The 19,372-nt window shown below is 42.3% G+C and overlaps 1 protein-coding gene across 1 annotated transcript in view; it reads right to left on the reverse strand.

Annotated features, from left to right (window-relative positions):
- Nucleotides 1-11,638, reverse strand: part of NT5C1A (5'-nucleotidase, cytosolic IA) — a 30,594-nt gene extending 18,956 nt beyond the window's left edge. Inside the window, exons 1-2 of the mRNA XM_072136488.1 lie at nt 11,149-11,638; nt 1,918-2,085 (exon numbers count right to left, since the gene is read on the reverse strand). Of these exons, the coding sequence (XP_071992589.1) occupies nt 1,918-2,085; nt 11,149-11,289 (309 nt within the window). The 5' untranslated portion in view covers nt 11,290-11,638. The remainder of the gene's footprint in view (nt 1-1,917; nt 2,086-11,148) is intronic.
- Nucleotides 11,639-19,372: the final 7,734 nt, after the last annotated feature.

Below are 19,372 nucleotides of genomic sequence, written 5' to 3' on the forward strand. Positions count from 1 at the left end.
TATTTGGCTTAGTCATAGTCTTAGTATTGCCTTTATCATTGCGTGAAGGCAAACATCCGAAACCCATAAGTCTGATCGGGATATTGATGTTTTAAAAAATTAGTTTCTACAGATGTTACTGGATTATACCTTACACTGCCTGTGTTGTTGAGTCTGTGGATAACATTATGGCTTGAATGAACTATGGGCAGGATAGGATTATCATAAGTTGCACAGACTTGTTAATTTTTATTCCTTTTATTCATGACCTTAATAAACAAATGGCTCCTTTGATATCTTCTGTGCTTGGATTAAATCAATTTAAAACATTAAATCTCCACATAAAAGTATGATTTCAGGTTTTTCCACTTATTACCTGGGAATAGGGGAAGTATAGGGGAAAACCTACTTTCATAAATGTACACTAATAACTATAATACTATTTTTTTTATAATGTAATATTTGGTAACTGCCATGTAGTTGGGTTTAAAAGGGGTTGTCCACTGTTACAAAATTACAGCAAAAACTATTGTTTCTGTAATGAAAAGTTATAAAATTTTCCAATATACTTTCTGTAGCAATTCCTTGCGGTTTTCTAGATCTCAACTTGCTGTCATTCAATAGCAAACTTCTATGTTTACTTCCTCAGGGGGGATCGGGGCTATAGTGGCTATAGCCCTGATAGTGGCTATAGCCCCGATCCCCCTGAGGACGCCACGGCATGTGGCGAAACATGTCGGGGGGGCTAATTTGCTAGTTTTTAATTCAGAGGCAGGAGATAGCTGGACACCTAAGGTGCAAGAATAATCAGAAATACAACTATTTAGCTGCAGCAGAGATTACCTAAATTAGTCTAGAGAGGGTTCTAGTTAGAGCTGTAGAACATTGTGGGGCCCTGCTATACATAAAAACTCTGAGGATAGGTTCTACAGTACTGTGGGCAGTAGAGTACAGAAGTGGGTCTAATAACCCAATGTGAAATACACTAAATAGAGGGACACGGACCCCCTATGTAATCTCAGCTCCTAAACCCCTCGATCCTAGGACTGAGTCCCATCCTTCTTAACTGACATATGCTGCCCAATAAATCTTGTTCACCTAACTAAGGTATAAACTCCAGCACCTGCACTCTGTAAACTTTTAAACGCTTTTTTGGACGGAGTTCATCCATCTTTTAGTGAATACCAATAAAAGCTATATTTTAAGTGACCGATGGGTTTATGTGTCCCTATAGGACAACTTTCTGTGTTCTATACAACGAGCCATACACCTGTGTGAGATCACATGACCATGGACCAGTGTTTATCTACAGGAAGTAAACATAGAAGCTTCCTGTTGCATGACAGGAAGCAGACAACATCAGAGATCTTGGAAACCATGAAGAACTGATCCAGAATATGTATTGGAAAAATTTTACATCTTTTCATTACACAAACAATATCAATTATTTCCTGGAATGTACTTAATGGGGCAGATTTACTTACCCGGCCCATTCGCGATCCAGCGGCGCGTTCTCTGCGCTGGATTTGGGTCCGGCCGGAATTTATGATGGCAGTTCCTCCGCCGTCCACCAGGTGGCGCTGCTGCGCTGAAATGCATCTGATCGCGCCGGAATACACCGAGCTGGACCAGGTGAAGGTAAGCGGGTCCCAAGCGACACATTTTCGGTTTTTAAATGCAGTTGTTTTTCCGAATACGTCGGGTTTTTGTTCGGCCACGCCCCCCGATTTCCGCCGCGCGCATGCCGGCGCCGATGCGCCACAATCCGATCGCGTGCGCCAAAATCCCGGGGCAATTCAGGTACAATCGGTGCAAATCGGAAATATTCGGGTGACACGTCGGGAAAACGCGAATCGGGCCCTTAGTAAATGACCCCCAATGTGCTTAAACTCAGGTCAAGTCCCTATTTTATAATATCAATATTTATCAACAATTTACCCTAACAAAGGGAAAAGCTGCTCCCGGTTTGAATGGCTCATTTTCATGCTCCAGTTGGTATTTAACATATTCTTCTAGTCCCCGTTCCTCAAAAACTTTTTCTTCTTCTTCCATGCGGAAAAGTGCTCGTGAAGAAATGGCAATGGTGATTGCATTCTGTGGCTTTGGCTGAAGGAAGAAATTACAAATAAAGTCAATAAATCTGCTCATCATTTATAATACTGAAATGTACTTAACACAAGGCTTTTCGGTGTTAATTATTGAATAACATTTTATTTTAGGGCATTTAACATTAATACTAATGTTTAACAATCCAAAGCACATTTTCCTCATTTATATATGTGTTTTTCATTTTTTTTCCTGATCGCAGTGGGTTCAAAATGAAAATGCATCATGTGAAAGCAGCCTGAAATTGTGTTTGTTAGCCATATTTATTGCATTATATTAAAAAGATCTACACTTTATATAGAATTCTCAATTTTGCTAACTATATGTTAGAACCTGTATCCTCTACACAAGGCTGTTTATATACAGTAATTTAGCTTCTGAACATAGTAGTAGTATCTGATACATAGAAAGAGAGATGAGACAGATCAGAGATGAGATCTATTAGATGCATATTACACATGACAATCTCTGCTCTACTATTATAACCATAGCATACACAGCACTGCTATGTACCTCCCTCTTCTTCCCTCCCCCCTGGATAAAGATCTTATCTGCTTGTAGCTTTCAGTTTTTTTCTGCTCATGATGTGATGTATAACTTGTGGAAGGAAGTCCGTGGGGGAGATTTATCAAGCTGCCTGAGAGTAAGAATGTGCTTAGTTGCCTATGGCAACCCATTACAGCTCCCCTTTAAAATATTCATGAGCACTGGTAAAATGAAAGCTAAGATGTAATTGGTTGCTATGGGCAACTAAGCATATTCTTACTCTAAGGCAACTTGCTAAATCTCTCCCAATGTGTATGTGTGTGAGCTTGTGCTGGAATGCAAGGGTGGGCGCTAGAGGGAGAGAGCAGAGAGAAGCTCAACGCAGGGTCACACAGAAGAGCAATATGTCTGCCGACCCTAAACTCAGAAGATCCAGGGTCCAGTTCTAGGGGCAACCAAAATTGTGTACACCACGACTGATAGGTTTTATATAGGAATTATATCTGTGAAATGCTGAACTTTGAATTAGAGAATGTATTATATTTGTTATCCTGAGTACATTTAAGAAACTTGTCTTCATGGATATAACTCTTTAAGTTTTCCACTTTAAAGAGAAAAAAATAAAGTATAGGATTGGTGTAGGTGGTAGCAATGCCTCGTTCATCTCTATGGAGCTGACAGAGATTGCCGAGCATCGTACCTGTGGACAGGGCCTAACTTGCTTTGTGGGAAAACCCCTTTAAGGCCTCACATGGACAAGGACATGGCACAGCAGTTTCCACTATGCTATAACTTATTTAACAAAAACTAGACAAAATAGCAGAAGCAGTTCATGAAAAATTAAGCAAAGCCTTGCTATTTCCATAGGAATTAATGTGGTAATTAGCGAATAATTAATGTGGTAAGTAAGGAATATAGTTCAAAAATATCTTTCTTTGCTTTATGATGATGATATGTTATCTAAATGTTTGGAGGAAGGTTGCAAATTTTCTACCAACTTTGGGTTCCCTTTTATCTCATAGTTGCCCACAAATACCATCTGGTAGGTTGACTTGGTTAGATACTAAAGGGTTTTTATGTTGCAGTGCAAATCGTATATGTCACAACTTTGTATATAAAATAAGATCTTTTATGTCTAAAACAGATAATACAAATATTAATTTAAAGTTTACTGAATTGCAACACTAGATCAGTGATATACAGAATTGAATGCACTTCCTACAAACTTATTTATGTGGGTTCTAACAGCAGACGACTGAAGGAATGAATTCGAGAACATATTGGAGGGTCAGGCCTGACCGATACCAATACTAATATTTCTAATGTCTCCAAACATTTTTGTAATTCCCATGCAGGAGATTTGACCCATATGAGATTTAATGGATTGGAGAGGGTTAATAAACCCGTGAGAAGAGGAGTTCTTAGACGTTGCCTTCTTAATAGAAAGGGGTTTTAGATTCTGGTAATGGATTAAATGTACATAATCATTTGATCTTAAACTATTAACTCTATTTGTATTTTTGGCAATTGTTATTCTTGTATATTGTACATTTATTCATTTTGTATATATGTGATATAGTGATGGGTGGAGCTTTGTGGGCTTTTTTGCCCAAACACTTCCACCTGCATACCACTCACTATCAATGACTAAAGGTTCTTTGGGACCGGAAATGCATCCGAAAGTAAGTCTATCTGGATTTTCTGCTCCATGGATTGCTATTCTTAATGTGGACTAAATAAATAAAACTATTTTAAAGGAAACGCCTTAAGTCTGCTGGCCATTTTCTTCCTTTCCTTTGGATTTCACTTGCCGTTATTAGTGTCGGCTGGCCTGTGCAGCCCGAGATGAGCAGATGACGATTTTTATTGTGTAGGTAAGTATGTGGGAAATAAAATCTCATTGTGACCTGCTGCAAATTACATGTATTTCTCTCACCATGCATACCTTAAAGGCAAACTCTCCAGAAAAACCCTTTTTTCCTTGAGGCTGTGTGATGCCTCTTCCCCTTAGGCTGAGGTTCTCTACTGAAAGGGGGGACCAGGTAACCCACTGTGCTCACTGAAAAAGGGGGTAAAAGGACTTGTAGGGAAATGTTTGTGACGCCAGTCAGGAAATTTGCTGACTTGAGCCCTGGGAGATACTTGTTGTGGGTCAGTGTGATGTTTAACCCTTCTCAACTAGCCCTGGCTTCCAGGGGATGAATAGAAGGGTAAGTCACTTGCCTTGTGGTGATGGCTGCACCAAAGAAACAACTCGCTAGGACCGATCGCGGATGTTATCCTGCTGATTGCTTGACAATCGTTGCTCCCAGTGACGTTATCGGGGAGTGGCGAACGGTTGCTATGACATCCTTGGGTCTTCCAAAGACCAAAGGCTGTCTCGTCTTAACCCATTCATTACAATTTGTGGTTTGCACATTTTAAAGGAAACCTACCATTTGATTTCATGCATTATGAAGCAAACATACCTTGAGAATGCTGCAGCTACACTGATATAGGGTCACATCTTGGTTAATCCCTGAGCTGAGTGGTTTTGCTGAAAAAACAATTATAACATTCAGGACCTTGGGAAACTGGGTCAGCTCGGCTGCCTCGATCAACACATTACACAAGGGAGCTTGGAATTACAAATGGCATTACTAATCAACCTGAGCTGGATCACTCAAACACAGCAGCTGGAGGATGGTGAAGCAATTGATTATTCTGTCTGGCAGGGAGAAAAGTGATTGCACAAACTCCTGCAGAGGAAAACTCACATGCTACGAGAAGTGCGGAAGCAAGCGCTGAAGGAGCCATAGAAGGGGCAGAGCTTCATTATCATAATGTCATATCTGTTTTATCAGCAAAACCACTCAGCACAGGGATTAACCAATATATGACCCTGCATCAGTGTAGCTACAGCATTCTCAAGGTATGTTTGCTTCATAATGCAGCAAATCAAAAGTTATGTTTCCTTTAATGAATAAGGAGGAAAATGATACATGATAGGATCGATCAGACAACTTAGAGTTAAAGTACCCTAGGGAGGTATTAAAGATAGTAAAAATAAAAAGAAGTTTAAAAAAAAATATATAATTAAAAAAACCTAAAAATTCAAATCACCCCCCTTTCCCTAAAACTGATATAAATATAAATAAACAACAAGAATCTTAAACACATTAGGTATCGCCACATCCGAAAATACCCTATCAAAATATAATAACGTTTTATAATAACTGCGTTTAACTCCATAATGGAAAATAGTGTCCAAAGTTGAAAATGGCGCTTTTTTGCTTTTTTGAAAAATATAAAAAAATCCCATGAAAACTGATCAAAAGGTTGTACAGTCCTAAAAATAGTAGCATTGAAAACGTCATCAAAAGTCTCACAAATGACACCACCCACAGCTCTGTACACCAAAGTCAAAATCAAAAAATAATTTCACTTGTTACGTAGAAAACAAGCCGTCACAGAGCTCTTTACATGTAAAAATAAAAATAGTTATAGATTTTTGAAGGTGGAGAGTGAAAGATGGAAATGAAAAAAAAAGGGCCAGGTTATTAAGGAGTTTAATTATGCTCTACTGTAGGCAAAGGTCTTCTATTCACTTGCCCTTCCCCATAGGGTTACATATACAGAAGGCTGCCTTCCATCATTTTTCTGTTAATTATAACAACATAAATTACTGGGATGCTGCCCTATTTTTGCCAATGTTAATCATAGAACAGCATGGCAGAAAGGGCAAAAAAATCCAAGAACTAAATTTAAGAATTTATGGGCCTCATTTAACGCATTAATTGTTCAAGTTCATGACAATACAATAAACTGAACAAGTATAGCTGGTTTAGGATGGTTGCCAGGAAAAATCCTCTAAAATTGGATTGCATTTCAAAATACCACAAGACCTCTTGGACAGACAAGACCGGAATAGAGACATATATCCATAACTCACAGCACCACGTTTGGCACAAACATCTCATCCTAACTCTTAAGCAGGGCATAAGGGAAGTGATGATATGGGCTTGATTTTCAGCCACAGGACCTTAACACTTTTCAGTCATTGGGGGGCTTTTAATAGGCTTTCCCTGCCTGTTGTTGGGTGAAGAAGGTATTTATTAAGCTTTATGCCTGACAGTTTGAAGGCTTTTCCACCCCACACCGAGAGTGGGGTGAGGTTGGAGCTTCCAGGAGGCAGGCAGAGACTATAGCTAAAATCTCTGCCAGGTTAGACATGGTCTGAACAAGTCTGAAGCAGCGGAGATCCCTTTTAGGAGCCATCTCAGAGAACTGGGCGGAATGTTCTCTGCTCTGCCATAGAGCATGGAGCACACAGGACCTCGTTTCCTGGTGGTGCAGTGACGTCACACCCTGCTCCAGTACGATGATATCCAGCGAGAAAAGGTGTACCAGCTATGTGTAACTAAAGGTGGCGCTGTATATCTATGAGTGATACGCAAGGTGACACTGTATAATGTGTTACTGGGGGTGGCGTTGTATATTTCTTTGTGATACCGGGTTTGGCAATGTATATCTCTGTGTGGTACTGGTGGTGGCGCTGTATATCTCTGTATGACATTGGGGGTGGCGCTGTATATCTCTGTGTGATACTGGGGGTGGAGCTGTATATCTATGTGTGATTCTGGAAGTGACACTGTGGGGCTCATTTACTAAGGGTCCGCACGGCGCATTTTCGTCGTGTTTCCTGATGATTTCCATTTTGCGCAGCATTAAACAGGGGATTTTGGCGCACTTGATCGGATTTTGCGCCAGCTTGCATGGGACATGTTTCTGCTCCACAATTTTGTACTTCGCCTTGGCTGCCACTGCGAGCAAAGTCACGCCTGTGGAGCGACCTGGTGGTATCCCACTACAGTCCAGCCCGGCTTATGCCATCGCTCGACCTGACAACAAAGACCACATATCTCAATAAAGGGAAGCGAAATTACAAAGAGGAGTGGGGCAAATAAAGTTATGCAGAAAAAAATTGCTTCAATACCAAGGGCCACATTGCAAGCCAGGAGAACAGCTGCATAGTCAGCGACACACACACAAAGACTCTTGGGGTATGACACGCTTCCGGTTCAGATGCCGAAGAAGCAAGTTCGTAGTTGCGTTCTTTGCTCCACCATGGCAGACATGTGTATATAAGGTATGAGCCTCTAATACGGTTATTATCCCCTGATGAAGCCCACCCGAGGGCATACACTATGTGGTAATGTAATTCTTTTTTGTTAATGCACTATTTTTTGAGTGTTTCTGTGGCTTCAGTGAGTCTCTATGTAGGTGATTATCAGTTATTTGTAATATTTATGACTCAGTCAGTGTTATTTGTTGGTCTTGCCTCATGGACACACTGCAATGTAATATTTTTTATGTGAATTATTATTTTGACCTCATCTCTACACGGTGTGTTGGGGAATTGATAGCTCATTTAGGGCATTACCAAGACGATGCCCTATGTCCGATGAAAGACCCAAGAGCTGCTGAATGCACAGTGTTGATGTCAGCCTATGCCTAGCCTATAGAATGCATAGGCTGACTATGTAATATGCTGCAATACATTAGTATTGCAATATATTACAATGAACAATAAACCCTAAGGGTTTTTACACATTGGCGTTGATGTTCAGCTTCAGTTGCGCATCCGTTCTGTTTTGTCTCCGTGATGCATCCGTTTTGTCTCAGTGTCCCCCAAAAAACCTGAAGGTTTGAATTAACATTGTTTTGAAAACATCACACCTGGTTTTCCAGCCTCATCAGTGAAAAAAAAAAAACTAATGCAGACCCATAGACTTCTATTGCTTTCCATGATCCGCATCAGTGAAAAAAATTGGACACATTTCATAATTTTTTCCACGGACAAGGGATCAGTGAAAATACAAGCCAATGTGATAACACCCATAGAAATCAATGGCTTTGTGAGGCATCCATGGAAATCACTGAATCACGAACGTGAAAAAAAAAAACAAAGCCAATGTAAAAGAGCCCTAATTCAGACTTATTAGAAACCTTTTTAGGTTAAGATAATTGTGTAAGGTTTCCTTTCTGCAGATATGTTGGGAATCACTTTGGAGTTTTCTGAACTTCTGATGCCTTTCTGATCTAAACCTTGCTTTAGGGTAATTAATATATCTCACAGATGGGTTTCATTTTCATCACCTGCTTCTTGTCTCAAGATGTCACATTTTCTATAATTGTAATTAAGGCCATGTGGTTAAGTAATGCGATTATTGGGCACAATTTTACCAATTCTATCAGTTAATTATAAGTTTGTTAGATAAAGTACATTATATTAGTGTTAGACTGGTGGTTTCACATTGGTGTTTTTTTCTCATCAGTGATTTTTCACTTAACCCATTATGGCTTATGGACACATACAAATTGGTTTTCTCTTCCTGATTTCAGTGATTTTTCACTGATGCCTTGCAGACCCATTCTTTTCAATGGGCTTTTTCACACTTCAGTTTGAAACTGTGTGATCATTGATCAGTTTAGAACCTGTTCTTTTTGTGTTCACTGACAATAGTGAATCAATAAAAAAAAACTGGATAATGAATGATCACAGCAGGTATTTAATGACAGCTATACTGTATCAATGGGACCTAAATAAGAGGGATGGTGAACCATATATACAGATAATGTTTTACATACATCTTTCCTCTCCCTCTTCAATCTCTAGAGGCAGCAGGTGGTGGGGGATGTGCTTTACTCTATCACTTCCTGAAGATTGTATTCCTTTATTGACTTTTATTTCACAATTAATAATATAGCTGCCATAAAGCTTCCACACATTTCTGTTCTGTCTGCACAAAAAGAGCAGAAGTATATACTACGACTGTCTGGGGGACGTAAGCTGTAGCCGTAGGGGCATACTTTCGTGTGTATCGGGCCTTATGACACTAGATTTAAAAAGTACCATACTGAAAAAACATGTTGTGTACCAGCTCTCAGGCCAGGACCAGACACAAAAAAAAGGGAAATAGTCAGTGCAGTGGAGGGAACTGGTTAACACTAAACTCATACAGACCAACAGTTCACTACATCAGTGTAAACCACAAAGTAGACCATTAATGTGTGTAAACCATTTTCCGTTGTGGTACCATTTGTCTTCTCTCACAAAAGGTACAAATAAGCAACAAACATAGGTGCTTATGTGTATCTGCAAAACCAACATTGAAATTTGAGAGCAATACATGGAAGAAAGGATGACACTGTGCTCTCTCTATGTGGATGGGTGGGCTGCACAGATTGGTGCCAGGAAGCAAACTAATTATTTCTCTTTGAGATATTCTGTAAAAATATGTTTAGCTGCACAGAATCATTAACCACATTTGGTGTCAAGAACCAAACTAAGTACCCCTGGTCTGATCAAGAGCCAATTTTGTGCCTCTAATATGCCAGCAATAAAAGAAGTTACTAAAAAATCATATAACAACAATATTTCGAAAATATAAAGCATAATATAAAGCTCTTTTTAATAAACTAAAGTGTATTAAATGGTACATTTAAAAATCATGCACAAAAACACTCTACTCTACATTTTTACAAACTGCTAGAATTTATTGATTATGTGAACAAAATATTACATTATGCTAACAATTTGGCTGTTGTTATCAAAATGAATATGTAATCACTGTAGCGTTTGGTGATCTCCTAAATCCAGATTACATGTTTACTTGTGTTATGCTGCAGTGTAAATGCTGGTGTGTGTATTGGTGGAAGGGAGGAGGTCTCTTCTGTTTCTAAGCTATAAGGATTGATGTCTAGATCTTGATGTTAATTCTTGAGCCTATTCATTTGTTTAGCAAGCTTTTGAATGTTCATTTCATCATGTTATATCATATCCTAGCGTTTCTATATACTGTTTGTAGTAAAAATGGTAGGGGATTGATGATTTCAAATATCATGACTCCATTATTTAGCCTACGCGCTGAGTAAAGATACAGTCAATGATAGTGGTTGATGTATCCTAATGAGAAAGACCGATCAACAGATAGTTGAATGGGATTACTATGTTCCATCATAGTACATATATGAGATTATGTATGTATGTATATATATATATATATATATATATATATATATATATATATTGTATTTGTATGTATAATGTGTGAGGCTACACACATTGATGTATGCCGACTACAGATTCATATATATATTATCCATGACATTTTTCTTTTGGAATAGGGTCATAAGTCAGTGACCTTGGCTGAATTCCCTGTCCACATCCGCTGCTGATCCCACAGCTGAAGGTCGGTCACATAGCTTTATGCACAAACAATCACCTTCATGAGAACTAGGGACATCAGCTTCTGTCACTATCCCCTGTCACACTGCATAGACAACACATACACTAGCACATCTCCTAGTAGAATTTAACCCCATCCCTACTGACTAATGGTGACAAAAATAGAATATGAAGTGTGACAGATGATACGATGAATTGAGTAAGACTGTGTTTCATGTACTAAAGTGTACTTAGGTGGCAGAATCAAACAAGTTTCTCAATCACAACATTTTATCTTATTCTTCTATTTATCTTTGCCCTTTAACAATGGAATGAATGTTAGAGCCTTTACATAGCACAGTACATACCGACTTTGGCTTCTTGGTCGGGGTCAGGTTTTCATAAAATGCTTTGGCTTCTTCCCATTTCTGCTTCTCTCCAGGGTTCTGAGCAGGGCCATGGCTGCTCTTGGGTTCTCCCTCAGCTGTGTCGCCTGGGCCAGGCAGCATTTTTCAGTGCAAATTGCTGAGTTTGTAGGCTTGTTACTGCTTACGCCAGAGTGTGATGGAGAGATGAGCAGCTTAGTACTAGCCTCCTTCCTAATTCTCACCCTCTGATTGCTCTATTCTCCCTTTCATCTCTCAGTAGGCGTAATGCTGGGCAGCTTTTCTATGAAACACTCCTTATTTTCATTCTGTTATCTGTTCATTCTCTTAGCTTGTCTCTAAATGTGCCTCTCCCCACACCAGTGACAGGTCTTTATAAGGCATCCCATAAGCCCCCTGTGTTCCTGACTCCTGATTCCATGAAATGGAGAAGGGAGGGATAAATATATACTGTGTAACTCCCTAGATCAGCTGAATGTATCCTCCTCTCTTCAGGCTTCAGCAGTACAGCTTTTCTCATAGGCTGATCAATCTCCATGAGAAACCAAGAAATGAAAGGAAAGCTTCAGTCTCCTGAGGACTGATGATCCACCCATAATCCTGGAAACAAACAGCTTGCAATTGACCGCTTAAAAATGTGTCTTATCTCATATACAGTTTACTCACATTGACAATTCATATACAATTCTTACAGTATAGATTATAACATAGCCTTTTATTCCTTGAGTCACATATCAGCCTTTTATAGCTGCATTCTCTTCTTCTCACACAGTTCAAAGCTACCTATGTGTTATCTATGTCTAATGCTATGTTTAATTGTTTTTTTATTCATTATTGTTTTCACAGACTTTATTGTCGAATGTACAGCTAGAAATATTTACAACTTTCCCAATGTTATGAATAATTCCAAGGCAACCTGCCTCTTTTCATTTGTGAAACTTTATTCTGGGGTATGATAAAGTTCACCACTCTCAACACTGTGGGTATAAACAATAATATTTACATTTCCTTTAAACCCTACTGGACTCAGCCTCTTTTGGCCTAGAGGACGCGGCCCCATTTTTCAAATCTGGCCTGTGTCACTATAAGTGGTTATAGCGTGGGAACGCTATGAGATATCCAGGGGATTTTGAGATTGTTTTCTCATGACACATAGTACTTCAAATTAGTTTAAAAATTTGGATGAAATATTTTGCATTTAATTATGAAAAAAAAATAAAATTTGGCAAAAATTTGGAAAAATTATTTATTTTCAACGTTCTAAATTCTCTACTTTTGATGCAGATAGTCAAAGCACCCAAATAAATTCATAACTTAAATTTCCCAAATGTTTGCTTTATGTTGGATGGTTTTTTAAGATTCCACATATTTTAATAGAATGTTATGAGGCTCAGAATTTAGGTATCATTTTTCACATTTTTTGTAAAATCACCAAAACCCGTATTTAGATGGACCTGCTCAACTTCTAATTGACACTGAGAGGCCTAAATAATAGCTAGACTCATAAATTACCCCATTGTGGAAACTACACCCCTCAACGTATGAAAAACCACTTTTAAGAAGTTTGTTAACCCTTTACGTGTTTTATAGGGTGTTAGAAAGTGAGAGGTGTTATTTGGGAAAACCGCTATGTGTCATACAGGCAGATGAAATGAATGTGGTAAAAGCCCTGGGTTTGTCTGCAGTAACCCAAGGGTTAATGCAGACATGATAAGCAGGAATAGTCTGTTTTGTCCGTGTTGGCCTAGCTAACACAGACACATTTGTAATGTCTGTACTGGGCCTGCTTATTATGGAGTAGGGGTAGGCTGGTAGTGGGGCTCCTACTCCACCCGGGCTTCGGTCCTGGGTTTTTGAATTGCCCACAGGTGCGGGTCACAGGCCTGATTTAATCTGCAGGCCAGAAGCTGTAGGAGAGGCACTACCTGGAGAGCTGAAGGCGAGATTGCATTCTCACAGCAAAGGTAACCGAGTGCCTCCTGTACTACTGCTGGCCCAGAGCGTGTGCCAGGCAGCCTGGTACCCGGATAGCTAGGGTCCATCAAATGTATTAGACAGCGCCTAGCCGGGCAGGAATTACTTTTGTAACATTTTTGCATGTGCCTAAGCCAAGGCTGAATTTGTGTTCTGTTTTGCAAGTGTGAATAAAACACTTAAGTTGGACTTTAAACCGGTGTGTGTCCCTGCTTCCTGCACTGCTACCAGTCAACTACCAGAGCAATTCCCCACATATGGTGGAGGATGCGGGCAAAGTGCAGTGAAGTATACACTAGTGCATGTCCTGGAAGTCGACAGCACTGAAGCTGCAAGCCACAGCCATGGAAGAGTTAATCAAGCAGCTTGTCCAGTCCAACGTGCAGCAGCAAGAGACAAACAGATTGCTGCTCCAGCAGATAACAGCCCTGACCGCTGCTCAGCAAAGGACTGTCTCAGCAATGACGGTGAAGGACGCCAGGAAAGAGGTCCGCAAAGCTATGACCAAGATGACCAGTGAGGATGATGTGGAGGCCTATCTGACAGGCTTTGAGAGGGTAGCCACCCAAGAGAGGTTGCCACAGCAGCACTGAGCAGAGGTGTTGGCCCCCTTCCTCGTCGCTGATCCCCACCAGGCATACTACGACCTGAGCGAGGAGGATGCCCGTGACTACTCCAAGGTAAAGGCAGAGATCTTAGCCCGACCTGGAGTGGATCAGCATCTACGCGCTCAAAGAGTGAATAGCTGGAGATACCAGGAGGCGCTACCACCGAGGGGGCAGATGCACCAACTTGTTCACTTGGTCCGCAAGTGGCATCAGCCGTAGACATCAACCCCAGCCCAGATGGTCGAGAAGGTTGTTTTGGACCATTTCCTGAGGGCCTTGCTGGGTGAGATCCAACAATGGGTGGGACACGGGGACCCGTCTGATGCCGAGGCACTGGTGGGGTTGGTGGAGAGGTTTTGTGCCACTCAGGCCCTGACAAAGAAAGCCCCTTATACCAGGCGGGCCCTAAGGCACGGAAGGTCGTGTCACCCACAAATTCCCGGGGCAAGACAACTCCCAATGTCCGGGATGTACCCCAGGGGAGGAGGAGGGGGGAGGCTCCCACCTGTTGGACCTGCCATGAGCCAGGTCATATTGCAGCCCATTGCCCCAATTCCTCAGAGCCCATGGACTGCAGTTCCGCCAGAAGGGTTTTTCTCTATGCTGCCCCTGTCTACACAGCTATTAGTCCCGACTCTGCTGATGAGCGCCACCTGTGCCGGGTGACTGTGGCAGGGCATCCAGTGTTGGCCCTGCTGGACTCAGGCAGTCGGGTGACCTTGATTAATGGGTCCCTCATAGACCCCAAGACAGTCACAGGGTGCACAATTGGTGTCCTGTGCATCCATGGGGACGTAAAGGACTACCCTACCACAGTTATTAACTTCCAGACCTCTTGTGGAGAGACACTACATGAGGCCGCGGTTGTCAAGAACTTGCCCCATGACCTTATCTTGGGACGGGACTTCCCCATGTTCTGGACTCTATGGCGGGGAAACCAAGAGTTGGGGGGTTGTTCTCCTGTGTTGTCTGGTCAGATCTCTGAACCCGAGCCTGATGACCCATACTCTGGAGTTCCTGCCGTAGGGGTGACTGCCACAGAAGATGGAAGTGTAATGATTCCCCTAGATGTTATGGCAGGCGAAACTGAGGAGGTAGTGAAAGGACCGCAGTTGTCGGATTTGGAGGTATCCCGTGACAACTTTGGTACTGCCCAACTCCAGGACCCCACTCTGGTCCGCGCCAGAGAAAATGTGGTAGAGATTAATGGTGTACCTCAGCACCCAGGTGCAGATAAGCATAGTGAAACTTGGGAGCAGTTAATTGTACCCCAGCCATATCGTCAGATGGTGTTAGACCTTGCACATAAGCATGTGTTGGGAGGGCACCTAGGTACCACAAAAACTCTGGAACGCATCTTGCAGCGTTTTTATTGGCCAGGAGTGTATGATAGGGTAAAAAGCTATTGTGAAACTTGCCCTGAGTGTCAATTGCATGCTCCCATGGTACACTTTCGAAGTCCGTCCTCTGCCCATTATTGAGGTACCCTTTAAAAGGGTCGCCATGGATTTGGTCGGTCCTTTGGTTAAATCCGCTCGGGGGCATCAGCATATCCTGGTAGTCATGGACTATGCTACCCGATATCCTGAGGTCATCCCACTACAGCACACCTCAGCGAAACTAATTGCTAAAGAGTTGTTTGCCATGTTCTGCCGGGTGGGACTTCCCAAGGAGATCCTCACAAATCAGGGGACTCCTTTTATGTCAAAAGTCACCGAGGAGCTATGTAGGCTCTTTAACATTAAAAGTTACGCACCTCTGTGTACCATCCTTAGACGGATGGATTGGTAGAACGGTTTAACCAAACTTTAAAGAGTATGCTAAAGAAGGTGGTAAACAAGTATGTGAAGGACTGGGATGTACTGTTGCCATATCTAATATTCGCCATCCGAGAGGTTCCACAAGCCTCTACTGGGTTCTCGCCGTTTGAGTTAGTGTATGGCAGACATCCCAGGGGTCTCCTGGACATAGCCAAGGAGACATTGGAACAAGAGCCCACCCCCCACAAAAGTGTAATAGACCATATCTTAGATATGCAGGACAGGGTGGCGACCGTCATGCCCATTGTCAAATAGCATATGGAGGAGGCACAAAGGACTCAAATCCGGGTTTATAATAGGTCAGCAAAAGTAAGAACCTTTAATCCCGGTGATCGTGTGTTGGTGCTAGTCCCCACTGTAGAAAGTAAGTTTCTCGCTAAATGGCAAGGACCGTATGAGGTTATAGAGAAAATAGGAGAGGTGAACTACAGGATACGTCAGCCCGGACGGAGAAAACCCGAGCAGACTTATCATGTAAATCTGTTAAAGGCCTGGAAAGACAGAGAGAGTCTGCATACAGAGATGGTTCTGGCTAGTCCACCTCCTGCGATACCCTCACAGGCTGCAGATAAGCCAGTGCTGGGTACAGAAGTGCGAATAGCCGATACCCTTACCAAAGAGCAACAGCGAGAGGCTCGAGAGTTTGTAGTAAGGAATACAGATGTGTTCTCAGAGTTGCCTGGTTACTAGAGATGAGCGAGCACTAAAATGCTCGGATACTCGTTATTCGAGACGAACTTTTCCCGATGCTCGAGTGCTCGTCTCGAATAACAAGCCCCATTGAAGTCAATGGGAGACTCGAGCATTTTTCAAGGGGACCAAGGCTCTGCACAGGGAAGCTTGGCCAAACACCTGGGAACCTCAGAAAAGGATGGAAACACCATGGAAATGGACAGGAAACAACAGGGGCAGCATGCATGGATGCCTCTGAGGCTGCTTAATCGCACCATTATGCCAAAATTATGGGCAACAGCATGGCCATGACAGAGTGACCGAATGACGCTAGATAGCATCTAAAACATGCAATAATTGACCCTGACACTATAGGGGACGGCATGGAGAGGCAGCGGCAGCAGTGGCAGGCTAGAGAATGTCATGGCGACATACCCTAAATCAGTGATGGGCAACCTTATGAGCTTGGAGTGTCAAAATTCGCCAAAAAACCAAGCATAACTCGGGTGGTGTGTCACCTTGACAAAAAAAAAACATAATTTTGTGATATTTATAGTTTATATAACAAATATGTATAATTATTTAACTTCTAGGGTACTTTAATCCTAGGTTGTGTGATTGATCCTACCATGTACTGCCATACTACATCTATTTATTACAATGTGCTGGACAATCTCTCAGCCTCTCGGCTACTGCACCTGGCCGTGTAGGAGCAGAGGATGAAACTTAACTCTCCGGCGGCCGCGTGTCACTGAAAATGGCTATGCGTGTCAGCACTGACACGCGTGTCATAGGTTGGCCATCACTGCCCTAAATGGACTCAGGCTTCACCAAAGGAGGTGAGCAAGAAGCGCTGAAATGATTTCCTATGTGAACAAAAGGTTGACGGTATATTTAGTCGATAACACAGCATGGTGGCGACAGTGACCAAGTTCCATTATGTATCTGGTGAAACACCTGAAAAATGAGCCTGACACAGCTCTTTTGATAAGGGGACGACATGTGGAGGCAACCATGGAGACGTCTTCCATGATTAAGAGCGACAGTATGGGGCATTCATATTGCGCTGCTATGATTGCAACTTCAGGTCTCCAGCATGATGGCGACAGATGGGCCGAGTTCCACTATGTATCTGGTGAAACACCTGAAAATTCTGCCTGACACAGCTCGTTTGATAAGGGGATGATGTGCTGCATATCCTCTCGTGCCCCAGCGTCTGGGGTATAGAGAGTTGAAAGTTGCGCATGGAGACATTGATGGACGCTGTGGAGGATCGTGGAGGCAAAATGGACAGGAAACAGCAGGGGCAGCATGCATGGATGCCTCTGAGGCTGCCTAATCTTGGGATGGAGCTGGCGGTCTGCTGCCAGGCGAGCTTTCGCCTGTCCAAGCCCCTGTCTCTCGGCTCCTCCCCACCCAAAATGGACCTGGGGGCCAGAAGCGTTTACTTTGAAAAAATTATAATTTTCAAAGCAGGCCGGGTCGTTTGAATATTTCACCTAGAGATAATGGAATAGAATAGTGGTTCTATTTTTAATTGTTTTTTCGGAAATGGTTCCATGATTAAGAGCAACAGTATGGGGCATCCATATTGCGCTGCTATGATTGCAACTTCAGGTCTCCAGCATGGCGGCGACAGATGGGCCGAGTTCCACTATGTATCTGGTGAAACACCTGAAAATTCTGCCTGACACAGCTCGTTTGATAAGGGGACGATGTATGGAGGCAGTGAAGTAATAGTAGATTAAAGGTGCTGCTGTTAAAACTATGTTAGTTGGATCTGGGGATGGAGCTGGCGCTCCGCTGCCAGGCGAGCTTTCGCCTATCCAAGCCCCTGTCTCTCGGCTACTCCCCAAACAGCACTTCTAAGAACCTTTTGTATAAGATCAAGTGTAGTAGTGTTCTTATAAGTTTGGGTTATGGCGGGTGAGGGGAATGTAAACAGATGCGCAAGAAGCGCTGAAATAATATTGGTAAATGATAAAAGTTTGGCAGTATATTTTGTGGATTACACAGCAGGGTGGCGACAAAGTTAACAAGTTTGATGTGGAAGCCATGAAAACAACCCAAAATTCTGCTTGACACAGCTCGTTTGATAAGGGGACCATGTACGGAGGCAGTGAACTAGTAGTAGATTAAAGGTGCTGCAGTTAAAACTATGTTAGTTGGATCTTGGGATGGAGCTGGCGCTCCGCTGCCAGGCGAGCTTTCGCCAATCCAAGCCCCTGTCTCTCGGCTCCTCCCCATACAGAACCTCTAAGAACCTTTTGTATAAGATCAAGTGTAGTAGTGTTCTTATAAGTTTGGGTTATGGCGAGTGAGGGGAATGTAAACAGATGCGCAAGAAGCGCTGAAATAATATTGGTAAATGATAAAAGTTTGTCAGTATATTTTGTGGATTACACAGCAGGGTGGCGACAAAGTTAACAAGTTTGATGTGGAAGCCATGAAAACAACACAAAATTCTGCCTGACACAGCTCGTTTGATAAGGGGACCATGTATGGAGGCAGCTATATGGACGACTTTTGGAGCCAGCTATGGCGATGACGTGTGGAGGTAGCAATGGAGACAACGTGTGGAGGCAGCTAAAAAGACGACGTGTAGAGGCTGCTATGGAGACAATTTAATTTGGATAGTGCCTGTATGTGGCAGTCCAAAAAAGTTTTCAAACCAGAGGAGCAGGTAGGTGGTCCTTCAGAAAAATTAAATAGATTGAGTGCCTGTATGTGGCAGTCCAAAAAAGTTTTCAAACCAGAGGAGCAGGTAGGTGGTCCTCCAGAAAAATTAAATAGATTGAGTGCCTGTATGTGGCAGTCCAAAAAAGTTTTCAAACCAGAGGAGCAGGTAGGTGGCCCTCCATAAAAATTAAATACATAGAGTACTATAGCTATAGCCAGTTGGCCCTGGAAAAAAAATAGCCAGTTTCCTCTGCTTTAGTGTACAAAGAGGAGGAGAAGGAGGACAATGAGGAGGAGGAGTGCATACATTATTCAGGTTGAGCTTCTTTCACCTGGTGGAGAATGGAAATCCTGAGAAATCCAGGCTTTATTCATCTTGATTAGCGTCAGCTGTCAGTCGACAGGTGTTTACGCTTATCGGTGATGATGCCACCAGCTGCACTGAAAACCCGC

Source organism: Engystomops pustulosus, chromosome 2 (assembly GCF_040894005.1).
Source record: "Engystomops pustulosus chromosome 2, aEngPut4.maternal, whole genome shotgun sequence".
Taxonomy (NCBI): domain Eukaryota; kingdom Metazoa; phylum Chordata; class Amphibia; order Anura; family Leptodactylidae; genus Engystomops; species Engystomops pustulosus.